The following is a 22,290-nucleotide window of genomic DNA, read 5'->3' as shown; positions in this document are numbered from 1 at the left end:
AGTCATTATTATTATTATTACTTGAGTCGTAAAAAAATCTACCCAGCTATATTCTATGTACTGCATGTTGAACTTTTTTCGCACCGTACGTAGCCAATCGCGCAAATCGAAGGTGCGGGAGAAGGACAACAAACTGCAAAAAGCAGCTCTACAGAAATTATTTTTCAATCTGGATCTTACAAATGCATATCTCCAGTGGCTTTCTAAGAAAGGGCGTTCCAGATGGCCGCAGAAGCGAGCATCTGAAAGCGCGCGACGCGGCGATGGCGCGGGGCGCGGGGAACCACCGCTGTGAACACGACCGCTTCTCAGCAGGCTGCTCGCGCGCGCGCCGTCCGTTGTGCCAGGTCACGCGAGAGCGTGCGGAGTTTGCGACGAGCTTCCTCCGTCGACGACGTGGAAATTGGGGCGTGGGGCGACAGGGTCAAACGGAGCTTCCACACCCGCCACTCCAGCTCCGGTAAGCGATCACATCATTAAACGTAATTTTTTTAGAAGAGTTTTTTTTTAGGTTATCCTTTCATGGTTATTCAAGCGGTTTGACATTAAATTGGACGGATGATGTCGGTGGCGTGCGGATGAACAGGAGGTTGCGCGCGCGCGTTTTGATGGATGACTGGATCACGGGTGATTGTCTCTCTATTGGGCCGCTGTAAAAGAAGCTATTGGAGTAAAGTTCACTCGGGGTCACGCGGTAAATCGTAGCCGTCATCAACTCGTCCCCCGGCAAGCGCCACTCCGGTCCGTGCCGGGACGCGATGGGTCAACGTCGTGCGACGGCACTTTTTTATATTCCACCCGGTATGCACCGGGGGGGAGGGGGGGCGCTGTCAATCCACTGGCCTCGCTGGGGACGGCGTGAGCGCCGTGACAGCCCCGGTGAATGAGCAGAGAAATGTGGCCCATTTCACATTATCGGAATCACCCGCGCGTGTCAAAGGGACTACGTCTGACTGATGTAACTTGTGCAATGCTAGGGCGGCACACACCGCAGGCACGTTCACGTCCAAAGATCTTTATGCATTGTGGCTCGACTCTATTAATAGTCCGTATCATGGTTAGTCGAGTTAAAGAGGGCATCATGGCCAGTGCCGTTGATGCCACCGCACCTCGCCATTGATGTCTTCCTCCTGAGAGCTGTTGCGCAGAGAACACGTGACCTCCAACAGCTCTCCTTGCTCACCACCACTACCGTCTCTGGCTTGAGGTCTTCCCAGAGGTCGCTGGCCTCTGGGAGCCGCTCCAATGTCCGTCCGGCTAACCTGCCCTCCTCCAGCACCTGCGCTCACGTCCCATCGATCACAGTCTCAATGCGTCGTCCTCCAGATTACATCTACGGCACCCTCCTGCCGATGTGTTTTCGGACTGTGTCGCGTGTTGTTTGGCACCGGAGAGCCATACAACACAACCGCGAAGGCCTTGCGCAGTGGAACTTTCCTACCACGTTCTCTTCCGAACTTTCAAGTTGCACCCTCCGCATGGCGTGCGCCGTCGGCACGCGATTACTAGGTAAGCGATGCCCCTTGGCAGAGCCCATGTGCGTGAGCCGATAACATCGGATAAGACACCTGACTCTGCGCGGTCAGGTTTGGTTCAGCTCGGGTGAAGGTGGTGTTCATCATTAAGGGCTGCGTGCACTCTCCTCACCTTCCCCGCGATCGCCGCCGGAGATAAATAATGTAGCCCACGTGCTTCTGTCTTCCATGCATAATGCACCAATCGAGTGCAGCCTCTGCATATTTTATGCCAGGTTCTTTGACGGATTTTACGGATATTAATGGCCACTTGAAAGTCAATCCCCAACGGGAGCATGAAGGTGCCCCGCAGTTCACCGACCCTTCGCAGAAAAACCACAGCCACTGCTCACGCTGACCCCTGGGAGTTTTAATGACGTGTGCATGCAAATGAGGTATGCACCGACTCACCCCCACTCACCCCAGAAACTTGATTTGGGGCCATGACACAGGGTCACGGGGGTTTCTTTATTTATTTAATATGTTGTCCCATTTGTACAATTTCGTTTGTATCCTCTCTGGCTTCATTCTCGTCTCGCTCGCACTGTTTTGATTGTCCCATGCGCCTAAACGTGACATCCGGTTATAATACGCAAATAATAATAAGCAATCGCCCATAATCGATGTTGCGCACGTGCAGTTTCGACACGTGTGTCGTAAGAATCGATTTCAGAGCGGGCGAATCGACGCGTCGTTGCTCGCCGGCTGAGACCGCGTGGGGCGTTCCGAGGTGAGACGCGGCGGCGGCTGTGGCATCGTCAGGTTGCTGGGTCCACGTCGGCCACTCTTCAACCGGGAGAGCAACAGTTGGAGAGCAGACGTCTCTCTTTTTGTCGATGAGGATCTGGCATCGGGCAGAGAAATGCAGGACTACGGCAGTCGTGCGCACGCAATGTGTCCACTTAGTGATGAACAGTTAAATGCAAAATAACCTCAACAAGGCTCGCAAGAAAATGAAACAATGAACACACGAAAAGTATGAAAGACACATAAACGAACTAAGGAGAATTGAAATTAAAAACCTGCCAACCAAATGAGTTAGACAACAATCAGAAGTGAATTGCATAAGAGTATGCTGCTATCAATGCAAAACTAAATATTCAAAACGGAAGAAAATAATGAGACTAAATGCCGATCAGACAAGCGAGAGACAAGAATCGTGGCAAAACCCATCAATTAACGTGGACAAATGTCAGCAAAGTGAACAACAAAAACCAAAACAAGGCAAAGTAAAAAATAAGTCGGCGGCCAAGTGAGACGGTGATCAGAAGCAACTGCCAGACAACTGCTGCATGCAACTTTCCCAGTCAAGCGTTGAAGGTTTCCGCGTGGCACAGCCCTGCGTCGTCAGCGCAGGGCGCCCCCCTGCCCCTGCTCTGGCAGGAATTGGGTTTTTTCGCGACTGAAACTGCCCGCTTCCTTGGTTCGTGAACAAAATTGGTTTCTTTTGGGTTAAAAATGTGTGTCGTAAACCCTCCTCCACCCGACACGGTCAATTAATTAAAGAGTCACGTGAATCAAAGGAGACGGATGTCTTACTGCTTCGGCAGCGCCACCTGTGTTGTTGTTGTTGGGGAGCGGTCTCACAACATCTACACTGGGTCCTTCTCGAGATGTGAGCTCCCGTTAACAACCTGATGGTGCTGAATGCGGTCTCCAGTGAAACGTCTGCAGCCACTTCAACGTCGTTGACATTCCCCTCCAAGGCCAACAACAACAACAAAACAACAACAACAACAACGCCGGTGGTGTGCTGCTGAAGCAGTACGACATTTGGCAGCTTTGATTCGCGTGACACTTTTATTTGGTGGCCGTGTCGGGTGGAGGACGGGTGACGACACACAATTTTACTGATACAACCTTACCGCCCATAAAACTATTATAAATCATATTGGCTGTGAAAGCCTACGTATGAAATGGAACGAGGAAATGTAATTTGTAATCTGTAATACCTTGCCGGCGGTGAATCAGGCCTCAGTGTTTGTTATTTTCTCATGGCTTTTACTTCAACATGATTTAATTGTCTTCGCATTTTATTTTAGTGTACAATGTATTGATACCCACATGAGTGGGGGTGATATTACATTTTAAATAAATACGGTTTACATATTCGATTTTTTTACATTACATTTCATTTCAGCAGGAAGGCCCCAATGAGCTGTAAGTTTCTTTCACGGGTATCTTGCGAGGGTACAGATGTTATACAGTGCAGCTGTTAGTTGCAATCGTGGTTACACAGCTCGCGATACAGGCGGCGAATATCGGTACACGTTACAGGAATCGGTCGTAAACATTAAAAAACGTGACAAAATTGTTTTGCAAAGGAAGGGCGAGAAATTATGATTTGACAAGGCGGAGACAATCAGTCAACTGGAACCCCAAGTACCATCCACACAGACTGGAGCGCACGCTGATTTGCCTCAGCGACTTCTATGGAGGAACTTGAACGTGCGGAGTGGACCGAGATAAAAGAGTCTCTCTCTCTCTCTTCTTCACTCGACAGATCTTTGGCTCGAGCAGCTCCTTCCGTCCTGTCCGAGTCGAAGCTTCGTGTAGGAAAATTCAGAATAAAAATTACGAGGATGTTTATTTATATATTTATAACGAGATGTCGGATGGCTGGAACGGGCAGAGTTGTGGAAGCTGATTCACCGGGGGACTTTTCAACAAACGCCTTGATGAGATTCGTGATCAATATCGCGACAAACAAACCCAGCAAGCTCCTTGGTTCAGCAGGATGCCCCCCTCCCTCGTCTGTAGCCCTCGTCGTGTCCCTACGTTCTTGTGATCTTCAGCTGTCTCCTTCATTTCACTCGATAGACTCCTTCTAGTGAAGTCTTCAAGCAGCGTCGTTCTGCCTCTTGGCCTATTTCCCCCAAGACCAACAACACAAATGTTGTCGCCACCCTTAATTAACCTTCGTTCGCGGCTTTGCAGAAATGCTTTGTGATAAGACATCTGCCGACGGGCCGTTTTTGTTGGCGCAAACACGACCAAAGGTTTCCAGATCATGACATTTAAAACATTCGGACATTCATTCCTCACACGGTGCTGCCAGCAGTGCACAAGCACAACGACGTGCAACACACTCGCCACGAACTCTGCCCCAAATCGCCCTCGTGCACAGCGTCATCTGTGTGCTCTGAAGAAACGTCGCCGATTACACGCAGACGGTAGGGGAGTTATTGACGAGTGTGTTGAGGTTTTGGATACAGTCGGGGGGGGCGTGATGAGAAGCGCCTGCGGCTGCTGTGGCGTGGCAATGGAGTGTGCAGGCGGTGCAGCTGCGCCGCCTGCACCCACGGCTCCGAGGGGCCCAGGCGCCGGGCTGCCGAGAGGAGAGGGAATAGGTCGGAGGCCCCCATTGCATCCCCTTGCACCAGGGCCCGTGCCATCCGCGCTAGGACACTTCATTGCGCACAAGCCACTGCTCACAGCGGTCACCATCCTGGGGGTGGTAAATTACAAGGTACAGGAGTAGATTATTGATTATTATTATTACGATTATTTTTCATTGATTACAAGTTAATTTGAAAGCAGAAGAAAAAGCAGCATCCTTTTTAGCCACAAAGTGATTCTTCTACTAGCCACTGTGTCGTGATGCCATCATCGTAGCCGACGAGTGAAACTCGTGCCGTTCGTCTCCCCGCACCGCGCATGGCAGTCCCTCGCTATTGGCCTTCGCGTGGTCCGCGTTCACGCCCCTGCGCCTGCAGCCTTTCCACTGACTCACGTTCCCGTTCGTATCGTTGTTGTTGTTTCAACGTCGTATCGAAACGCAGTTGCGAGCGCTCTGCACGCACAATGTCGGACTTCTTTCGCACCGTACGTGGCCGACTCCGTGAAGCGGCGTGCCGGCGGCGTCCGCGCGAGAGCGGAGTTGGCGAGTGAGCGGCTCCCACTTTCCGCACGCTTCGCACTCCGCCGAGACCAAACGGGTCGTGTTTGGTTTATTGTTTTTTGTTTCACCTCTTCCGTAATGGACGTGAACAATAACGGGCCTTGAGTTTTTGCGGCTTGAGGTCGTCCGTTCTAATCAGTGCTCCGATTAAAATGTGCAGTTTGCACCCTGCAATATTAATTTAACCTATTAGAGATGCGTATGATGTTATTATAATGCAATTAACATTGTTAGTTCATGCAACATTTTTTAAAACGAATAAAGACAAAAAAATTAATTTCAATTACGCTCAGATGTATTGTGCGTTTGTTTACATGGACGGAAGTGTTATCCCTTGGTTATTCATAATTATAATTAAGTATAAGTTAATTTGCAAAAAAAACTAATTGGCGCCCTTCCAATCCACGAAATGGTTTTAATGGCAACTGGGGCAATGTTCCATTTCATGTTCAGAATTATTTTGTATCTATCCATTAATTATCAGCGTTCAGATGCTGCAATACAGCGATTGTATCGTAACAACCAATGCAAGCGTGTAAAATGAACAAGATGCAAATACGTGAACTTGCATTGCAGTTAAGCTCCGAATTGTATTGCTTTGTATGATTTTAAGGCCGCTAAAACATAATTAGTGCAAGAATGATCCTGGACGGCTGGTTCGGCCTGCGGATCACGTGACCCCACCACCAGTCTGCGCCTCGCTCAGTTCCACTCACGCGTTTCTCGTTTCTCGTTCACATTTTCAATGCCCCCCCGCCCGCCCCCGCCTACTGCCGCTGCTCTGGCCCGTGCCAAAGTGGGGGCGGCGGAGGGCGGCACGGGCAACCACGTGAAGCCGCCGCTGCTCAACTCGACGTCCGACTCGGACCTGATGCGCTACCGGGCGCTGAGCAAACTCCCGCAGCTCACGCTCAACTTGGCCGAGCTGCACACGGGCGCCTCGCCCGTGTCGCCGCCCACCTCGGAGCGCCGCCTCATCGCCCCGCGCGTCAAGGAGCGAACGCAGAACGTCACCGAGAAGGTCACGCAGGTGAGCGAGCGACGTGGCGCGCCTGCACCGTGCGGTTGGGCGCTGCGTCGCAAGTAGCAGGGTCGAGCGCCACGGTGGCTGGGAGATGTTAACTACCTCGCCTGGTATACAGGAGGTTGTGGGCTCGATCCCGACCCTGGAGTTTGCCGTATATTATGAGTTTGCATGCTCTCCCCGTGGTCGTATGGATTTTTCTCCGGGTCCTCCGGGTTTTCCCTCCGCATTTAAAAAACACGCGTTTAGAGTTTTTGGCTCCTACTATACATTTCCACGTGACAGGCCACTTCGTTGAGGTATCATTTTTGGCCAGGTAGCTTCTGAAAGAAACAGCTCTATTGCTCAGTGGGCCTTGCCCGGGGAACATTTTTTTAATAGTTTAGAGCGCCAGCACGTTTTACAGCTGGTAGCAGAGGTCCGCGGTTAGCACTCCAGGGCAGCCCTGGTTAATACTGTGGCGGGCACGTTAAACATTCATCTGCTTCACATGCGAGTGTACAAGATCCGATGACGTCTGAAAAATAGTCGCCCATGTGTGCCAGCGTCACGGTCCACATTTGGCCAAAATACAAAATCCTCGATGGAAAATTAGAGCAACATCGCCCCCTACTGCGTACCTTGGCGAGACCCCCTTAAAACCTACTACCGAGACTCGGCGAGTGAGGCATTCCTGGGTAAATAAATACGGTAACGTACTTTGACAAACCTAGGAACATGAGTAAAGGATTGTCAAATCACCCTTTCAGCTTGGGGAGGCCATCGTGATTAGAACAAGGAATGGACCAAATATCTCAAGCGGTAAGCTTCTGCAAATGTGTGTCTCGGGACTCCGTGACACTGTTAACGAAACGAAGTGTCGGGCATATCCACTAACGTGATTTTTATTTTACATTTTATACTTTACAAGCCCAACGCAATCAATCATTCTTCAATTACATTTTGTTTTCCATTTGTGAGTAATTTAATTTCATCGTGCCATTAGCGAAAATTGCAGTTTGATTGTGTTACCCAGTAAGCAGAATGTTGCACACGGAGCGGCAGACGTGCATGGGAATACTGCACGCGAGGAACATATGGCGTTCCGTGTTGGCAGAAAACTACCGATGAAATTACGCAGCAGCAGCAGCAGCAGAAGCCATGCACGTGGTAGTGGCCCCGCACAGGGCTCATTGTCGCAATATAATACGTCCGCGATAGCAGCAGGAGGATGTCTATTGAGTATTGTTCGAGTAAACAGGCCTCTCTGCATCAACAACCGTGGTGCACAGATAAACAAAGGGGGCACACAATACCCTGGCTCGTGTTGCATCGCTCGCGCGCGCGTCGCATCCGCACAGGTAGATTTACCTGGTGAAGCGTCGTGCGTGCGTGCAAATGGAGATGGATGATCATTGTCTCGTCGTTCCATGAGGATCTCTCTCGTCTCTCTCTTTGTGCCTCTCGAGCCTCACCACGCGCACGCGTGCGGACATGGTAAACAATCGCGATTCGTTTCGCGTGGCTTCGACGCCGTCCCCGAGGCAGAATTTGGGAAACACGAGAAGGCTGTGACACACAACACGGTTGGCACAAGAAGCACAACGCATACCACAAAGACAAGATAAAGATCCCTCGTGTAGCATTCACTGACTTTTGGGGCATGTGCTGTTCGCGAACTGTGAAGCTCGGCATGGCACATGATTGGGTGGGTGGCCATCACCACGCCCGGCCGCCTTTGTCTCCCGAGTAGCAATGTTCACACACCGCACCAGGTATTCATTTGAGGCGGAGTCGACCTGGGGAAGGCCCAGCACCGTTTCAGATCATTCTTCACCGGTGTTGGCTGTGGGTGGGAATCGAACTCGCCTCGTCGGGTGTGTAGTGCACCCTGCTAACTACGACACTACCACTCCACCCACACATATAGAGACACACACACATACACGTATGCATGCACACAAACACCCAATGCTCACGACTCCCTGCAGCCAATATATATTTAAACTGGTGACCAAAATAACTCAATTGATGGAAAAAAAATCCATCAATTTGCAGGGGGCTATGAATCAATGCTCGTCCGGTAGCGCGCGAAGCGTGGCCCGTGCGCGCTGCTGGTGGCGTGCGCTGTGCTCACGAGGGACCGCGCGGTCAAAGGTTGCGTCCTGGCTCTGAAAGCATCCCCTAGGAGACGCGGCCAAGCGGTTGAGCCGTTCGCCGCTCGTCGCAGAGGTTTCCCGGTTCGAAATCCAACAGCCGCGCTGGATTATACCGCGGTGTGTGTACGAAGCGTAACAATAGTCGGCGCCGTCTGCTGCACAGTGGACGTCAAAGATCCCCCCGTGCCGTAATTCGCAAGAGTGGAAACATTGCGTGCCAGCGTGATGGTCCAAGTTTGCTAAACTAAAACAATACAATTACTCGAGAATCACTTAATTCAAATATGATGTGTGTAGCCATCATCGCTGACTGCTACGAAAACCTGGCAGCTCCCGTCGGATAGCGAGTCACGAGACCCAGCTGAGGCTCCCAGGGTACAGGCGAATGTATCTACATCGCACGATGGACCGATACGCGTGTAAAATTGCAACTCTGTCAGCAGAGGGCGATGGTGCCTTACGCATTCAGTGCTATATGTGTAAAAACCTGATTCAGGAGCAAAGTCAATACCTCCATCTAATACAGACCATGCACATACAGACGTAATAGCGCTATGCGTGTAGATTGCTGTAATACTATAAGCGTGCATTATGCTCATCCGTGCTGTAAACACTTTTCAATTTGACAGCAATGTTTTATATTTTGTTTCCAAAATGATATTCTGATTGAGTCACTGGTGTCGTACCCTAAGACAAAGACCTGTGCAAGTGCAACTCCGGAAGCTGGCAGTGCATCGCCCTGTGTCAGACAAAGGCCCCGAAAGATGACCCCTCACAGAACTTCTTCTCAATCCACTTCACTCGGCCTCTTCATCCACGCTGGGACCCCCCCCCCCCCCTCGTGCAAAGTGTTTGTCCCGTGTCGATTAAATCCAAATCCGAGCTGGAATTTAGGCAATTTGAGCGAAACATCAAACTGAATTTGTCAAATGTCTTGGGTAGTCATTGTCGACCGAGCTAAAACTATGAAACTGGCTTCGCTTGAGAGAGCGGATGAATAGCGTTGCGGTTGAAACCTGGATTCAAACCCAGGGTCTCCATGCTCTGAGCCACTTGGCCACCTCGAACCTTTCACACATCACCGACAGTGATCCTTTACGGAATCGGGCCATGTCATGGATATACACGGTGGCCCAAACATCGACTTCACGACGAATTAATGCGTTGACATTTGCTTTGGCTGTATAGCTCTGATTTAAGCTGCAAATCATGCAATACAATGAAAGCAGGATTGAGATTTTATACTTCGTCTAAATGCAACCACACCATGCCAAATAGTGGGACGTGCATCACTTAGAGAAGGAGATGTGTGTGTATCCCCAACACTAATTTCTCAAGAAAAAATGGTAATTGCCAGAAGATAATCAACGGGTGATGAGCCTGGGCTACACATGGACAGCACGGACGACGGGCGGACGGGAGTTGCAGGCTGTGGGGGCAGCAAAGGAGAATGAGCGACCTCCCGCTGAGCAAAGGTTGACTGGGTATTAACACGTAGGAGGCTTTCGTAACCAATATCATCCATAATAGAGGTTTTGGGTTAGTTCGCGTAAATATATAAATGTGTCGTTAAAACCCCCCACCACCCGACACAGCCAACTAGTAAATCTGGCTGTCGCCTGATGAAGCTGGTTGTAATTACTGGCGAAACGTCGTACTCAGATTGTTAATGTTGTGGCTTGGCTCTCCAACACACCGGTTAGTGCTGTACTAGTGACGAATTGGCACGTTCTGTTTACGTGACAATCCTTACTAGTTGGCTGTGTCGGGTGGTGGCGGGTTTTAACGACACATTTATATATTTACGCGATCTAACCCACAAAAAGCTCTATCATGAATGACTGGGGGCTTCAGAGTGCGAGGGGGCTGCGGACCTGTGCCATGCCCAACAGATCAATGTTTTTTTGCTTGTTTCATCGTGTTCATTTAAACATGAAGCAATGTTTATATATAGAGAGATGTGACGTATATATACAGACCTATTGCACAACTCTGTGTACGTTTTCCTCCCACGTACCGTTTGGGAGATGCAGAGCGTGACGGGCGGACACTTGCCAATTATCTATCGAGACAAATAGCTGGCACATCCTCTGGACATGACCCGCAAGGCAAACGTATTTCTCGCGCACGCCCACGGGCACGAATAGTGCGGTGACGTAACTCCGACGCGTCGGCACGGGACACACGGCCGTGCTGGGAGGCGCACGGCGCCGGCTCGACGCGCTTTGATGCGGATGACGGCACCGTGCAGAGCGCCTGCCCGCGGCACTCGGGAGCCACACACGGGCAGTGGAAAGAGCCAAACGCCGGGACGCTGCAGACTTTGTTCAGAGACCGCCACAAGGCACCTTATTTTATTGTATATTATATTTTTTAATTGTTAAATAGTGGAATTAGTTTGGCTACGGAGGCTGTGAAAGAAGTTCAATATACATACGTAGCGAGCCGTGCTAATCGGATGTGGCCACCGTGGAAGATTAGGCCAAGATACCCCCTCGTGCGGCGCCTCTTGACCCTGGGGTGCACCCTGCACCCCCTGGAGGTGCGAGAGGCCCTTTATTGGGGTGCGAGGCATGGCCGCATTGTTTTTAGAAGGAAAATCATCGAAACACAACTTAGGCACGTGGGCACAGATACTCTTGCATTCGCTAACATTGTGCATTTATTTAATGATTGAGAACCAAAGGGGTGCAAGGCTGCAGGGAAGTAAAAGATGGGCCTTCTATTTCTCCCTCCAGACAAGACCCTCTCACCAGCAGTGGTATGAGAAAAAAAAAACATTGCAGGGCCTGCACCTGAACGAACACTCCCCCCCCCCGCCCAGTCTCACGTCCCAGTCCCTAGCGCACACGCAGCGCTCCCCCTCCCCTTATCCCCCCCCACCGCCCTCTGACTTATATAAACCCCTTAACTCCGGCATCTCTCCCACTTCAGTAAAACATGTTATTGCTGTGGTTGTCACACCTGATGATGATTGCTTGTGTTGCAATCGAAACGTCGTGATTTAATTAATTTATTTATTATTTAATTTTTTCACCTACGTGACTTTACCGAGAGAACCAACGAGTATGGATCCTTGCAGTCACGAAAACTTCAAATCTAGAATTGTCCTGGTCTTTGTGTTGTTGCTTGTTGTTGATGTTCTTGTTTTGCCGCGCGAGCTCAGCTTGTGGCCGATTGCCTGGGCCACGTGGTGCGAGTTGGAGTTGCCCCCCCCCCCCCCAGAGAAGATCCAAATGGCTGTGACGCTCACGGCCAGGGGGGGGGGTTGGGGGGGGGGCGGTTCCCCCGCCAGATCGCTCGCCCCTCTCGCCTCCGCAGTGTTTGGAATCGGCCCTTTGGGACGACGAGCGGGCCGGGGCAGCCCGAATAGCAAAAGTAGCTACATATGTAGCGACGGGCCCCGCACTTTGAAGGGCCCCGCGCTAAATGCTTTCAAGCTATCAATTCCGGTTCAGTGATTCTGCACTTGCTCTATTACTATAGTACTATACTGCCTTCAACTTTCATGAACGACTGGGTGTTTAAGGTTAGCGATTTGTCGTATTATGTGGCTGAATAGCAAATTAAAAAATACAATTACTTTACTATGCAAGTAAAAATGTTGCGTTTTAATATTCATGTGTTTTTTATATTTAGGGCCCCTTTATAACATATGCTACAGGCCCCGCACTAGCTTCATCCAGCACTGCCCCCCCAATCCCTCGAGCGCCGAGGCGCCGTGAAACACCGATAATGAGGCCGCTGTCGGGCGAGGAGGATTCCGCGAAAACTTTGCAGCGTTCAGCGTCGCTCATTCGCAGTTGGGGTTCTCGTCGCCATTCAGTGTCCACAGAGCTCTCGTCAATTCCACAAAGCAGCGGCCGTCGCGTTGATAGTCAGCTGCGGTTCCAGTTGACCGCCCCTCGCCGTCACGAGAGAAGATCTGTCACAAGTGACCAAACGCATTGCACGTGTGTTGAACTTCTTTCGCACCGTACGTAGCCAACCGTGCCACACAGGTAGCATGTGAAGCCGCAGCCCTGCAATGTCTCTCTCGCGCCCCTGCCGCCGTAGCTCTGGAGAATGCCCCCCGACTGGAAGGCCCATGGCCTTAGCCAGACAGACGCCTCGGAGGGCGCTAAGGTCCCCACACGTGACCCCAGCACACGCGGCGAACCCTGGCGGGTACAAGCGAGTTGTAATACACTTGCCCCATTGTTACTCCTGCCGCGCCAGGAGATCTGATGGACGACACCAGTTGGTGAAAATTAATGAAATGAGGAAACACGCCACAGATGACCTTTAGCTCGAGATGGCCTTCGTCTAGCAGTGTATAGATCATAGCTGATGATGATGATGACATTGACTGCAGCTCCCTGCCGAAGGCGATGTGCATGGTGGTAGCAGTGTGGTTTACAGTGGACGTCAGTGGGTGTTGCTGTTATGTCCTCGACCGACATTCGTGAGTGATGGGAAATTAGTTTTTTATGGCCCTGCAAAGAAAACACCAGGAGATTTAAACAAATGCTGGATGTAACTTAATGGAGACATGAATAATGCCGGCAGATATTTTTTTTCCCGAGTCCTCCGAAGATCTTCCAAGCGCCCGTCGCGATGCATTCATTATGCTCTTGGCGGCGAAACATCACTCATGGTTGAACCACGGCCTTGGAAACGATTGTTGTGCGGCATTTGTCATGTGCAGGGCAATAAACGTCAATTGTGTGGTATAATTTCCAATATTTAAAGTAATGTTCGCTTCGTCCACCCGTTATGAAAAACACACAAATATATACAGAGCCTTCTTTGTTTTCGTGCATTATTTGACGGCGTTCTAATAATACCAAACAATGCCAAATCGGGATTTAACGTTTACGCGCATATCTCTTTTGTAATCGCATTTCACATTCACGGACTCGAGTAGTTGCGTTGACAAGACACGGCCCGGGCTCTGCGTGCCAGCTGAATCGTTTAATACCCAAAAGGCAAACTGGTTTGAACACGAGGTAAGCTTAACCACACACACACAGTGAATTCATGTCGCTCCACATCAGTGCCACTGGGCTCCCCGTCTCTAATCCGTACCAGCCATGCGAAGGAATCGCCCGTAAGATGATTAGACAGGGAGGCTCTCGATTTGCGACCAATTGTCGTTAGCGGGGGGGGGGGGTCGTGGAGGAGGGAGGGGGGTGGCTGATGCCTTTTTATAGAATTTTTTTTTTCTAAAATCAAAGCCTCGTCAATCCCCCTGTCAATTCAACGGGAGCTCTCCGCGTGTGCGTCACGCTTACGAGTGGAAAACTGTTTGCGGGGTTTGATTTTTCTTGTACGCCGTGGACGGAGACTGGACGGGACGGGCGCTGCTGCTGCTGTCCATTCGGAGTCCGAGAGACGGGAGCACAGGGACAGCGGGGCAGCGTCCACCGGGGAGCCGCGGGGTGGAGTAGGGGGAGCCGCGGGGTGGAGCAGGGGGTGGTACAGGGGGAGCCGCAGTGGTACCCGGGAACGAAAGTTATCAACTCGTTGTTTCGTGTCGGAGCTGCGTGGTGAAGTCCCCCCTTGCGTCTCCCACAGATTGCTTCTCTCTCTCTCTCTCGAGGTTGCCTCCTTGCGCCAGAGTCGTTAGATGAGTTCACGGGCGAATTTTCACCGCATTGATAAAAGCGCAGTCTAAGTACATGATGGGTAAACGAGGTAAATCTGGCACACGCACAGACGCACACACACGCACGTGTCTGTGACGGCATCACCACAGCGTGTCGGTAACGCAGCTTCACTTTGGGTTATTTGTAGGCGGCAGCCGTCGCCGATGGCGCGAGTGGCATGTGGCGATGGGCTCCCTCTATTATTTATCGATTGTTATTCAACTCCCCTCGCATGATGTCAGAATGAGCATGTGAAGCATCTCCCACGAGGGTGCGTGGCACGGGAGGGAGAGCGAGGGAGAGCGAGTGAGAGCTTGTGCGGCATCCGTAGAGGGAGGGGGAGAGGGGGTGAGAGCGGCTGAGCAAACTCAGCAGCAGCTTTTGGGACCGCCGTCACTTTGTGGGGTCCTGGTGGTGGTGAGAGGTGGGTGGTGAGAGGTGGTGGGGGGAGGTGGTGGGGGGAGGTGGTGGTGGTGGGTGGGAGGTGGTGGGGGGAGGTGGTGGTGGTGAGAGGGTCCCAGACGAGGCGGAGGGAATGGGCGGCGGTGCGCCTCGTCTCGCCGTGGCGGCGTCTCGCACGAGCGCAGGGCCATGAGAGGAGATGGATCCGGATTGGAAGGAGATGGGTGGGAATCGCGGGTTAGTGGGTGGGAGCCACGGGCTCCTGGGAGAGAGTCACGGGCTCCTGGGAGAGAGTCACGAGTTAGTGGGTGAGCGTCACGGGCTACTGGGAGAGAGTCACAAGCTCCTGGGAGAGAGTCACGGGCTACTGGGAGAGAGTCACGGGCTACTGGGAGAGAGTCACGGGTTATTGGGAGAAAGTGACGGGCTCCTGGGAGAGAGTCACGGGTTAGTGGGTGAGCGTCACGGCCTCCTGGGAGAGAGTCACGAACTACTGGGAGAGAGTCACGGGTTATTGGGAGAGAGTGACGGGTTATTGGGAGAGAGTGACGGGCTACTGGGAGAGAGTCACGGGCTACTGAGAGAGAGTCACGGGTTATTGGGAGAGAGTGACGGGCTACTGGGAGAGAGTGACGAGCTACTGGAGCCGCAGCAGCAGCAGAAGAAGCGCTCTCATGCCTCCAGCCTCGTCACCCAGGAGGTGAGTACCGCAGGCGACTCGCATCGTGCCGACTGCGTTCTGTGTCGAGACATCGCGCCGCGTGTGTCTGCAGCTTTACAAGAGAGCCGTCTCTTACTCAAACATCGCGTAGTTTTGTCGGCATTGGTTGAAGCAAACCTAACTCTGTTGATGGAGACATCTGAATGTCGATACCGGTGCAGAGTTGCCTTTGGATCGTGATCCAATGCTGCTGATCCGATGCGATGAATTGTGACACTTAAGCTACTCCGCTAAGCCTCAGCATAAGCTCAGGACCGGTTCTGAAAGTCCTGCCAGTGATGTTTTACCCAATGCCTTAATGTGTGTGCGCATTCTTAATATCGGCGTGTACTATTCACTTGGCAGTGGAGTGATCATTGGAGTCATTTGTATATCGCCTTGTGTTTCAAAGAGTCAACCATGAACGTGTGTTTGTTATTTAGTATTTTAACAGCCCCTAGACTGCGTCTCTACTTGGTTGTATGCGATATTTAGCCTTCAATCGCACGTGAGTTGTAGCAAACTTTGCATTGATTGACAATGTCTATTCTGTCCGTGGCTTGGAGTTACGTGAACAGTTTTGAGTTTGCAGCATCGGGTATGAGAATAGTAGGCGTTGCATCTTCACGGTGTCAGGGGTTTGCCGCATTCAACAATGTTCAAGCGTTTGTATACCCGATTACAGATATTGTAAAAACGATCATAGATCCTGTAAAATAGAATTGTCGGTGTTTGTCGCATGAGGGTAGACTGGTGCCAGCCATAGACACGTGGAGTTTCCACCACTGGCTGCAGTGCCGCCGATGGTAGCCAGCGCCGTCCTCTGCAGCCACGAGAGCAGTGACGCAGCCGTGAATTTGACAGCCCGATCTGTAGGACAATAGCTGACTAGCGGTGGTATCCCTGGGACAGATTTACAAGCAGACGAGAAAGTTATTCCGTACAAAGCCAAGCAACAACAAAAAACGTGCTTACATATAATGCCGCATTCTCGTTACATTTTAATTTGCGTACTATTATAAAATTGTTTTAGTTGATGTCGCTATGTTTTGGGGATGGTGCTACGGTGGAGCGGTGAGCGCACTGAACGTACGAGGCGCGCCAGTTGATGCGATTGGTGCCACCGGGCAGTAAGAATGGGTTCACCGCAGTTAGCGATTTTGGTGGGTCGCTTGTGGTTGGGTAACGTCCAGTATATGTCCATAATAAAGGTGCTTTGGGTTAGATCGCGTAAATAGAATTGGGTGGTTAAGCAGGAGAGGTACTTTTTACCTTTATCAGCACAAATTAAAACAAAACTAACGTCGTGAAAAGCACAACTCGCTGCGGTAACGTTGCTGATTCGCACACTCCGTGGGGGGGAGGCATTATCAAAACTCACTTGAAGGTTACCCTCCCGAGCTGCCAGTGACGTCGTTCGCTTCGCTACCATCACAGGGCCCCGCTCCCCCCATGCCGTGACGCGTGCCGCGGGCAGGGAGGGCTCAGCGGGCAGGGAGGGCTCAGCGGGCAGGGAGGGCTGCTGCTGATGCCGGTGATGATGACTCCACAAGTATGACGATGAGGACAATCGTGGTCACGGCGACTGGCGACTTTACCGCAGTCATAATACGTCATAATACGTACAATAAAAATAACCCTAACAAGAACATTGCCTCCCATGAATCGGGTCGTGCTAATCTGGGCGGACGCTGCAAAGCAATTGTGCCACGTGCCAGTAGACTCCGTGTGCCCGAGACCTCTCGGGATCCAGCTGTGTCCGATGCACTGAAGGATAGGACGATGACGTCACAGCTGCCCATGAGGCTGGCTGCGTTGGCGGGATTCGCATTTGTCGTAAAATATAATAAAATGTAACTAATCGATGTTCCAGTGGCCACACGGATCCATTGGATGTCGGCCGTGGTGCAAGGGTTATATCACGGGCTGGGCTGCCAACGTAGAGCTCGACAGCTTGATTCTATATCTCCCGGCGCTGATGGAATGGTCCACGCATTATTTTAAGTCCCCTCTACCGGGGGCCTCTGTCCACGCAGCCAGTACCAATGGGTTCAATGTCAGGTCGTGTGGTGGTGGTGGGGTGAAGTGTGGGGTGGGTAATACGCCGCCGATTACAAAACCGTTGTCTTGGCCCAGCGTGGAAGGGTGGGCTAAATACCCTTGATATTGTCCGATTAGCACGGCTGGATACATACGGTGCGAACGAATGTCAACTAACATAGAGATAGGGTTGTCTAGAGCTGCCGCGAGTGGAGACCCTTCTGCCAGCAGCGGGATGAACAACACATTGCAGGGCTGCACCTTTACCCTTTGTACAGTTCATAGAGTTGACAACGCAATAAACAATCAATCGATGTGGAAGTTTCAGCAACGTGCAGTGATAATTCCCTGCACTCAGTGTGAGGTTGCAGGTTGCTGTGTAGATGCCAGCCGACTGACTGCCGAGTCACCAGTGGAATTGTTGGTCTGCCCGTACGGGCGCGTGGGGAGTTGGAATTTGTCAGAGGCTGGGATTGACTCCTCCGTCACTCGGCTCATTTTGTAAATCTCTGCAGAATCAAAGGACCATGTTGAGGCTGCTCATCCCGAGCTATAAATGCCCTGATGGTGGCATTGCTTTTGTGCTGTTCGCCTTTTGGCGTTCTCTGGTCTGACACTGGTGAGACTTGGCCCTAAAGAAGACCGTCTCTGGTGTAGGCCAATCAGTTTCAAATATCTACAAATATAAAAGGGAAATTTGTGAATGTGTGTCTGTTCGAAATGTTTAGCATACTTCCCAACATGCAACAAACTTGACATGTACCATGTGGGTAGCTTACAGACTATACACAATGCAACAAGTATAAAAATAGACTGTTGTATTTGGGGGGGGGGGGCGCATTAATGGATATATTTTGCACGGCAAGTGAGCGGTGACGTCACATCTGTGATGTCACCGCATGCGGCAGCGTCACGCAGTGTGCCTGCTGACGTCATGCATCCCCCAACCCTCCGCCTAGGCCGTCTATTAATCCAAGACAAGAATCCAAGTCCCGGGCGATGCCGGGTAGTAAAGCTAGTAATGCATCTATTAATTATCAGAGCAATTTATATTTTAGTTTTCTATCTACGTGACTTTACCGAAAGAACCAAGAATATGAATTCCTGCAGTCACGAAAGTTTTAAGTCTAAATTCAGAGCATGTCTGTTTGCATGTTCACCACGAGTACGTGTGCTTAACGCAGACTTGATTCCTTGCAAAAGGTTTATATTTAGTGTTTGAACATCTTAACACCTGTTTTATTGCCAGAAAGGGTAAAACCTATTCTTAGTTTTTTCATACTCTGCAGAATCAGTTCACCCGGTGTCACTCACCAATTACGTTTACAAATCTCAGCCATCGAGAGTTGAGTTATGCAAATTTAACTGAAAAATCTAACTTGCTAGATCATCATCATCAGCCTTGGTCAGTCCACTGCTAGATGCAGGCCTTCTCAAGGTCCCTCCATCTCTCAGGGTCACGCGGTGCAACAATCCGCCGAGCAGCCACACGCGCGAGCTGACTTCATCGCTCCGCCGAAGCGGCACCACCTGACTGAGCACCACAGCTCTGCCGCTCGTCGCGGTTGGCAGAGACCGAAAAATGAAACCCAACCACAACAACCACAACCACAACAACCACAACAACAACCACAACAACAACAACCACAACAACAACCACAACAACAACAACCACAACAACAACAACAACCACAACAACCACAACAACAACCACAACAACAACCACAACAACAACCACAACAGCAACCACAACAACAACCACAACAACAACCACAACAACAACAACAACCACAACAACAACCACAACAACAACAACCACAACAACAACCACAACAACAACAACCACAACAACCACAACAACAACCACAACAACAACCACAACAACAACCACAACAACAACCACAACAGCAACCACAACAACAACCACAACAACAACCACAACAACAACAACAACAACCACAACAACAACCACAACAACAACAACCACAACAACAACAACCACAACAACAACCACAACAACAACAACCACAACAACAACAACCACAACAACAACCACAACAACAACAACAACAACCACAACAACAACCACAACAACAACAACAACAACCACAACAACAACCACGACAACCACAACAACAACAACCACAAGAACAACAACAACAACCACAACAACCACAACAACAACCACAAGAACAACAACAACAACCACAACAACGTTCGTAGCGGTGCTGCCTCGATTGGGCCCAACGCCGAGCCAGGTCACCGAGGAGGCCCCCCTCTTGAAAGGTCCCCTAACGTCTCCACTCACTCGCGAGCCCTTGGCTGCTGCTGTCTCCTCGTGCAATAGCAAACTCATGCCTGGGGGGGGGGGGTGGAACCTGGGGGGGGGGGGGTGGGGGGCAATGGGGGGCACCCACTAGTGGGCTGCTGGGCCATGCCGGCCAACATCATTACTCGCTCCCGTGCCACGCGAAGGAGCAATTTGACACGGTATTGAAAGCATTTTCAACCCATTTAGTCGAAATGATACTGACCTATGAAAAGGGGTGGATTAGATGATTATTAAACGGTTTTTAGAGCAATCATCTGCAACCGCATATTGTTACGGCTTAAAGCAAAGCAGCGGGTGGAACATGCACGCACAGGTCGCCATTCGGTGAGGATCAACGTTTGTTTGTGCGGCGATGATGTTGACGTCCACAATCGGGAGAGAGAAAACGGAACTCTCCAGCCAGCAGCGGCATGATGCTGACGTGAAGGAGGTTTGGATGGAACCCGTGATGCAAGTGGAGCACCCCTCGCCCGGTCAACCCTTGCCGAGTGGGAGGTGGCACCTCCGCTGCCCCCACGGTTTGGAGCTCCCTGCCCCCCCCAGACATCCGTGCTGTCAGCTTCCTGCCCCTGATCAAGTCCAGGCTCAGCAGCCTGCGTCTTCGACTGTGCCTCAAACTGGCTTATCTCGAGAAGCGAAACCAATCACACGACGTCTGCAGCAGATAGCAGCATCAATGGGGTACGGCACAGTTGTTTGGGTCGACAGGAAGGAAGAGTAGGCCAAACATCCTCGAAGGGCTCTATACAGCTCCCCCTAGTGGAAGCCTTTCTGCCAGCAGTGGTGTGAGAAAGCCATTTGCTGGACTCAATCGTCAGCCCTGACACCCACAGCGAGTGTCCGTGCCTCCTGCGAGCTTGCTGCCGGACGGCGCCGCGCGAGGCGGCCGGGGGGGGAGGGGGCGAGGGGGAGGAGGACGCCCTTCGGGGGGCCCGTGCGGGGGGGGGCTCGTGAGGCCATTGTTGTGGGGGTGGGGGTGTAGGGGGTGGGGTGGTGGGGGGGTAGTGGAAGTGTAGGGGGTGGTGGGGGTGTGGTGGAGGTGTAGGGGTGGTGGAGGTGTAGGGTGTAGTGGAGGTGGTGGGGGTGTAGGGGGTGGTGGGGGTGCAGTGAAGGGGGTTGGTGGGGGTGTAGTGGATTTGTGTGTGCGCGCCGTGTGTTTTTGCTCCATCCCATTGCAGCTCCGTGATTATATTTTTTGCGTGTCACATGGCCCGGGGATTTTGTATAAGCAGTATACATTAGTGTTGTTAGCAAGTGCATCAGCGCGACTCTCACGCTGCGTGGAATCACGTCTGGCGCGCTGGTCTGGCGAGCCAGAATGTCGCCGGTTCGGTTCGGTCTCCCGGCGCGGCAGTTTGAGTCGGCACTGTGCACCGCAGTTCGGTGACTTGCCAGGTCGCGGCAGCTGATGCAATGCTGCGGGCTTCTTGAATCTCACCCCGGGGCCTTTGCCCAGGCAGGCAGTACAAATGGGTTCAACCAAATGTTGGATGATCGGCAAGTCGTGTGCGGTAGGGTAGAGCGTTGGTGATCCCACCTCTTCCAAGCCGTCTGGCCAGCGTGGACGAGTAGGCCAAACACCCTTCACTCGAGGAAGCTGTAGACAGCCCACTCGAGGCCCTTCCACCAGCAGATGTGTGAGCAGGTAATTGCAGGGCTGCACCTTTGCCTCTGTACTGGTTGCGTTTGTTCTGTGTACAGTTTGTGCTGCGTGCTTACCTGCATCTGTCTGCGAGTCGGTTTGTGTTGACACGTATGTTGGTGTCTCTGTGTGGATCGTGTTATATTTATTAGTTTCATCTCTCCGACTCCCCCCAACGACAAATCATATTTGCGTTAATTTCAGTTAAAGCTGCAAAATGCACAAATAAAATATTTACGTTCACATTCTTGACGCCGCAATGTTTAAGCGCTAATGTTAATCAATATACGCGACAAAATTAGAGACTTCAAAAAAAATGGGGGTGGGGGGTGCATTGAAATAAAAATGTCACAGCTCCCGACTTGAACCGGCACCGTGATTTAGACGTTTCAGGTCCGAGCCACAGCACGTGGTGGCGTTTGACGGCCCGGATCGGCGCGCCTCGAGCCGCCGCTATCAGTCAGCGGCAGAGCGCGAGCGGCCACATCCACTACGGATCTCAACTCCCTCCCCCCGTGTCCCTCTGTCTTCCTCCTCGCTCAACGTCGTCTCGCTCTCTCTCGCTCTCTCTCTCTCTTCCTCTCGGTCTTGTGCTCCCCTCGACCACCCACTTCTCTCACGACCCACCTGCCCGATCCAGAGCCAGGTTATACAAGAAGGCATCGTTCCTTTCCTCTCCGTCCGCACTCGCTTTCAGTCGTAGAGGTCCACAGCTGTTGGGTTGGCGTCTGTTACGCAGGTGTTTTTGCAGATTCATTCGTGAACACACTTGAGTATTGGGCATGTAGCTGCTGAGATCCCCCATACGATGTGCAGTCGCGGCTCATTTGCAAGCATTTGGATTTAGTATTTAGTAGTTAGTATTTAATATGTAGTATTTAATATTTAGTATATAGTAGTTATTATTTAATATTTAGTATTTGATATTTAGTATTTAGTAGTTAGTATTTAATATTATCATTTAATATTT

At 51.3% G+C, this 22,290-nt stretch overlaps 1 protein-coding gene across 1 annotated transcript in view; it reads left to right on the top strand.

Moving 5' to 3' along the window:
* Window positions 1-22,290, top strand: part of LOC144729015 (voltage-gated inwardly rectifying potassium channel KCNH6-like) — a 51,681-nt gene that overhangs the window by 6,566 nt on the left and 22,825 nt on the right. Inside the window, exons 3-4 of the mRNA XM_078608848.1 lie at window positions 348-460; window positions 6,213-6,445. Of these exons, the coding sequence (XP_078464974.1) occupies window positions 348-460; window positions 6,213-6,445 (346 nt within the window). The remainder of the gene's footprint in view (window positions 1-347; window positions 461-6,212; window positions 6,446-22,290) is intronic.

Source organism: Lampetra planeri, chromosome 31 (genome assembly GCF_965212315.1).
Source record: "Lampetra planeri chromosome 31, kcLamPlan1.2.h2, whole genome shotgun sequence".
Classification (NCBI taxonomy): Eukaryota; Metazoa; Chordata; class Hyperoartia; order Petromyzontiformes; family Petromyzontidae; genus Lampetra; species Lampetra planeri.
Note: the sequence above shows the minus strand (reverse complement) of the source record. Positions and strands in the feature narration are given on the sequence as shown.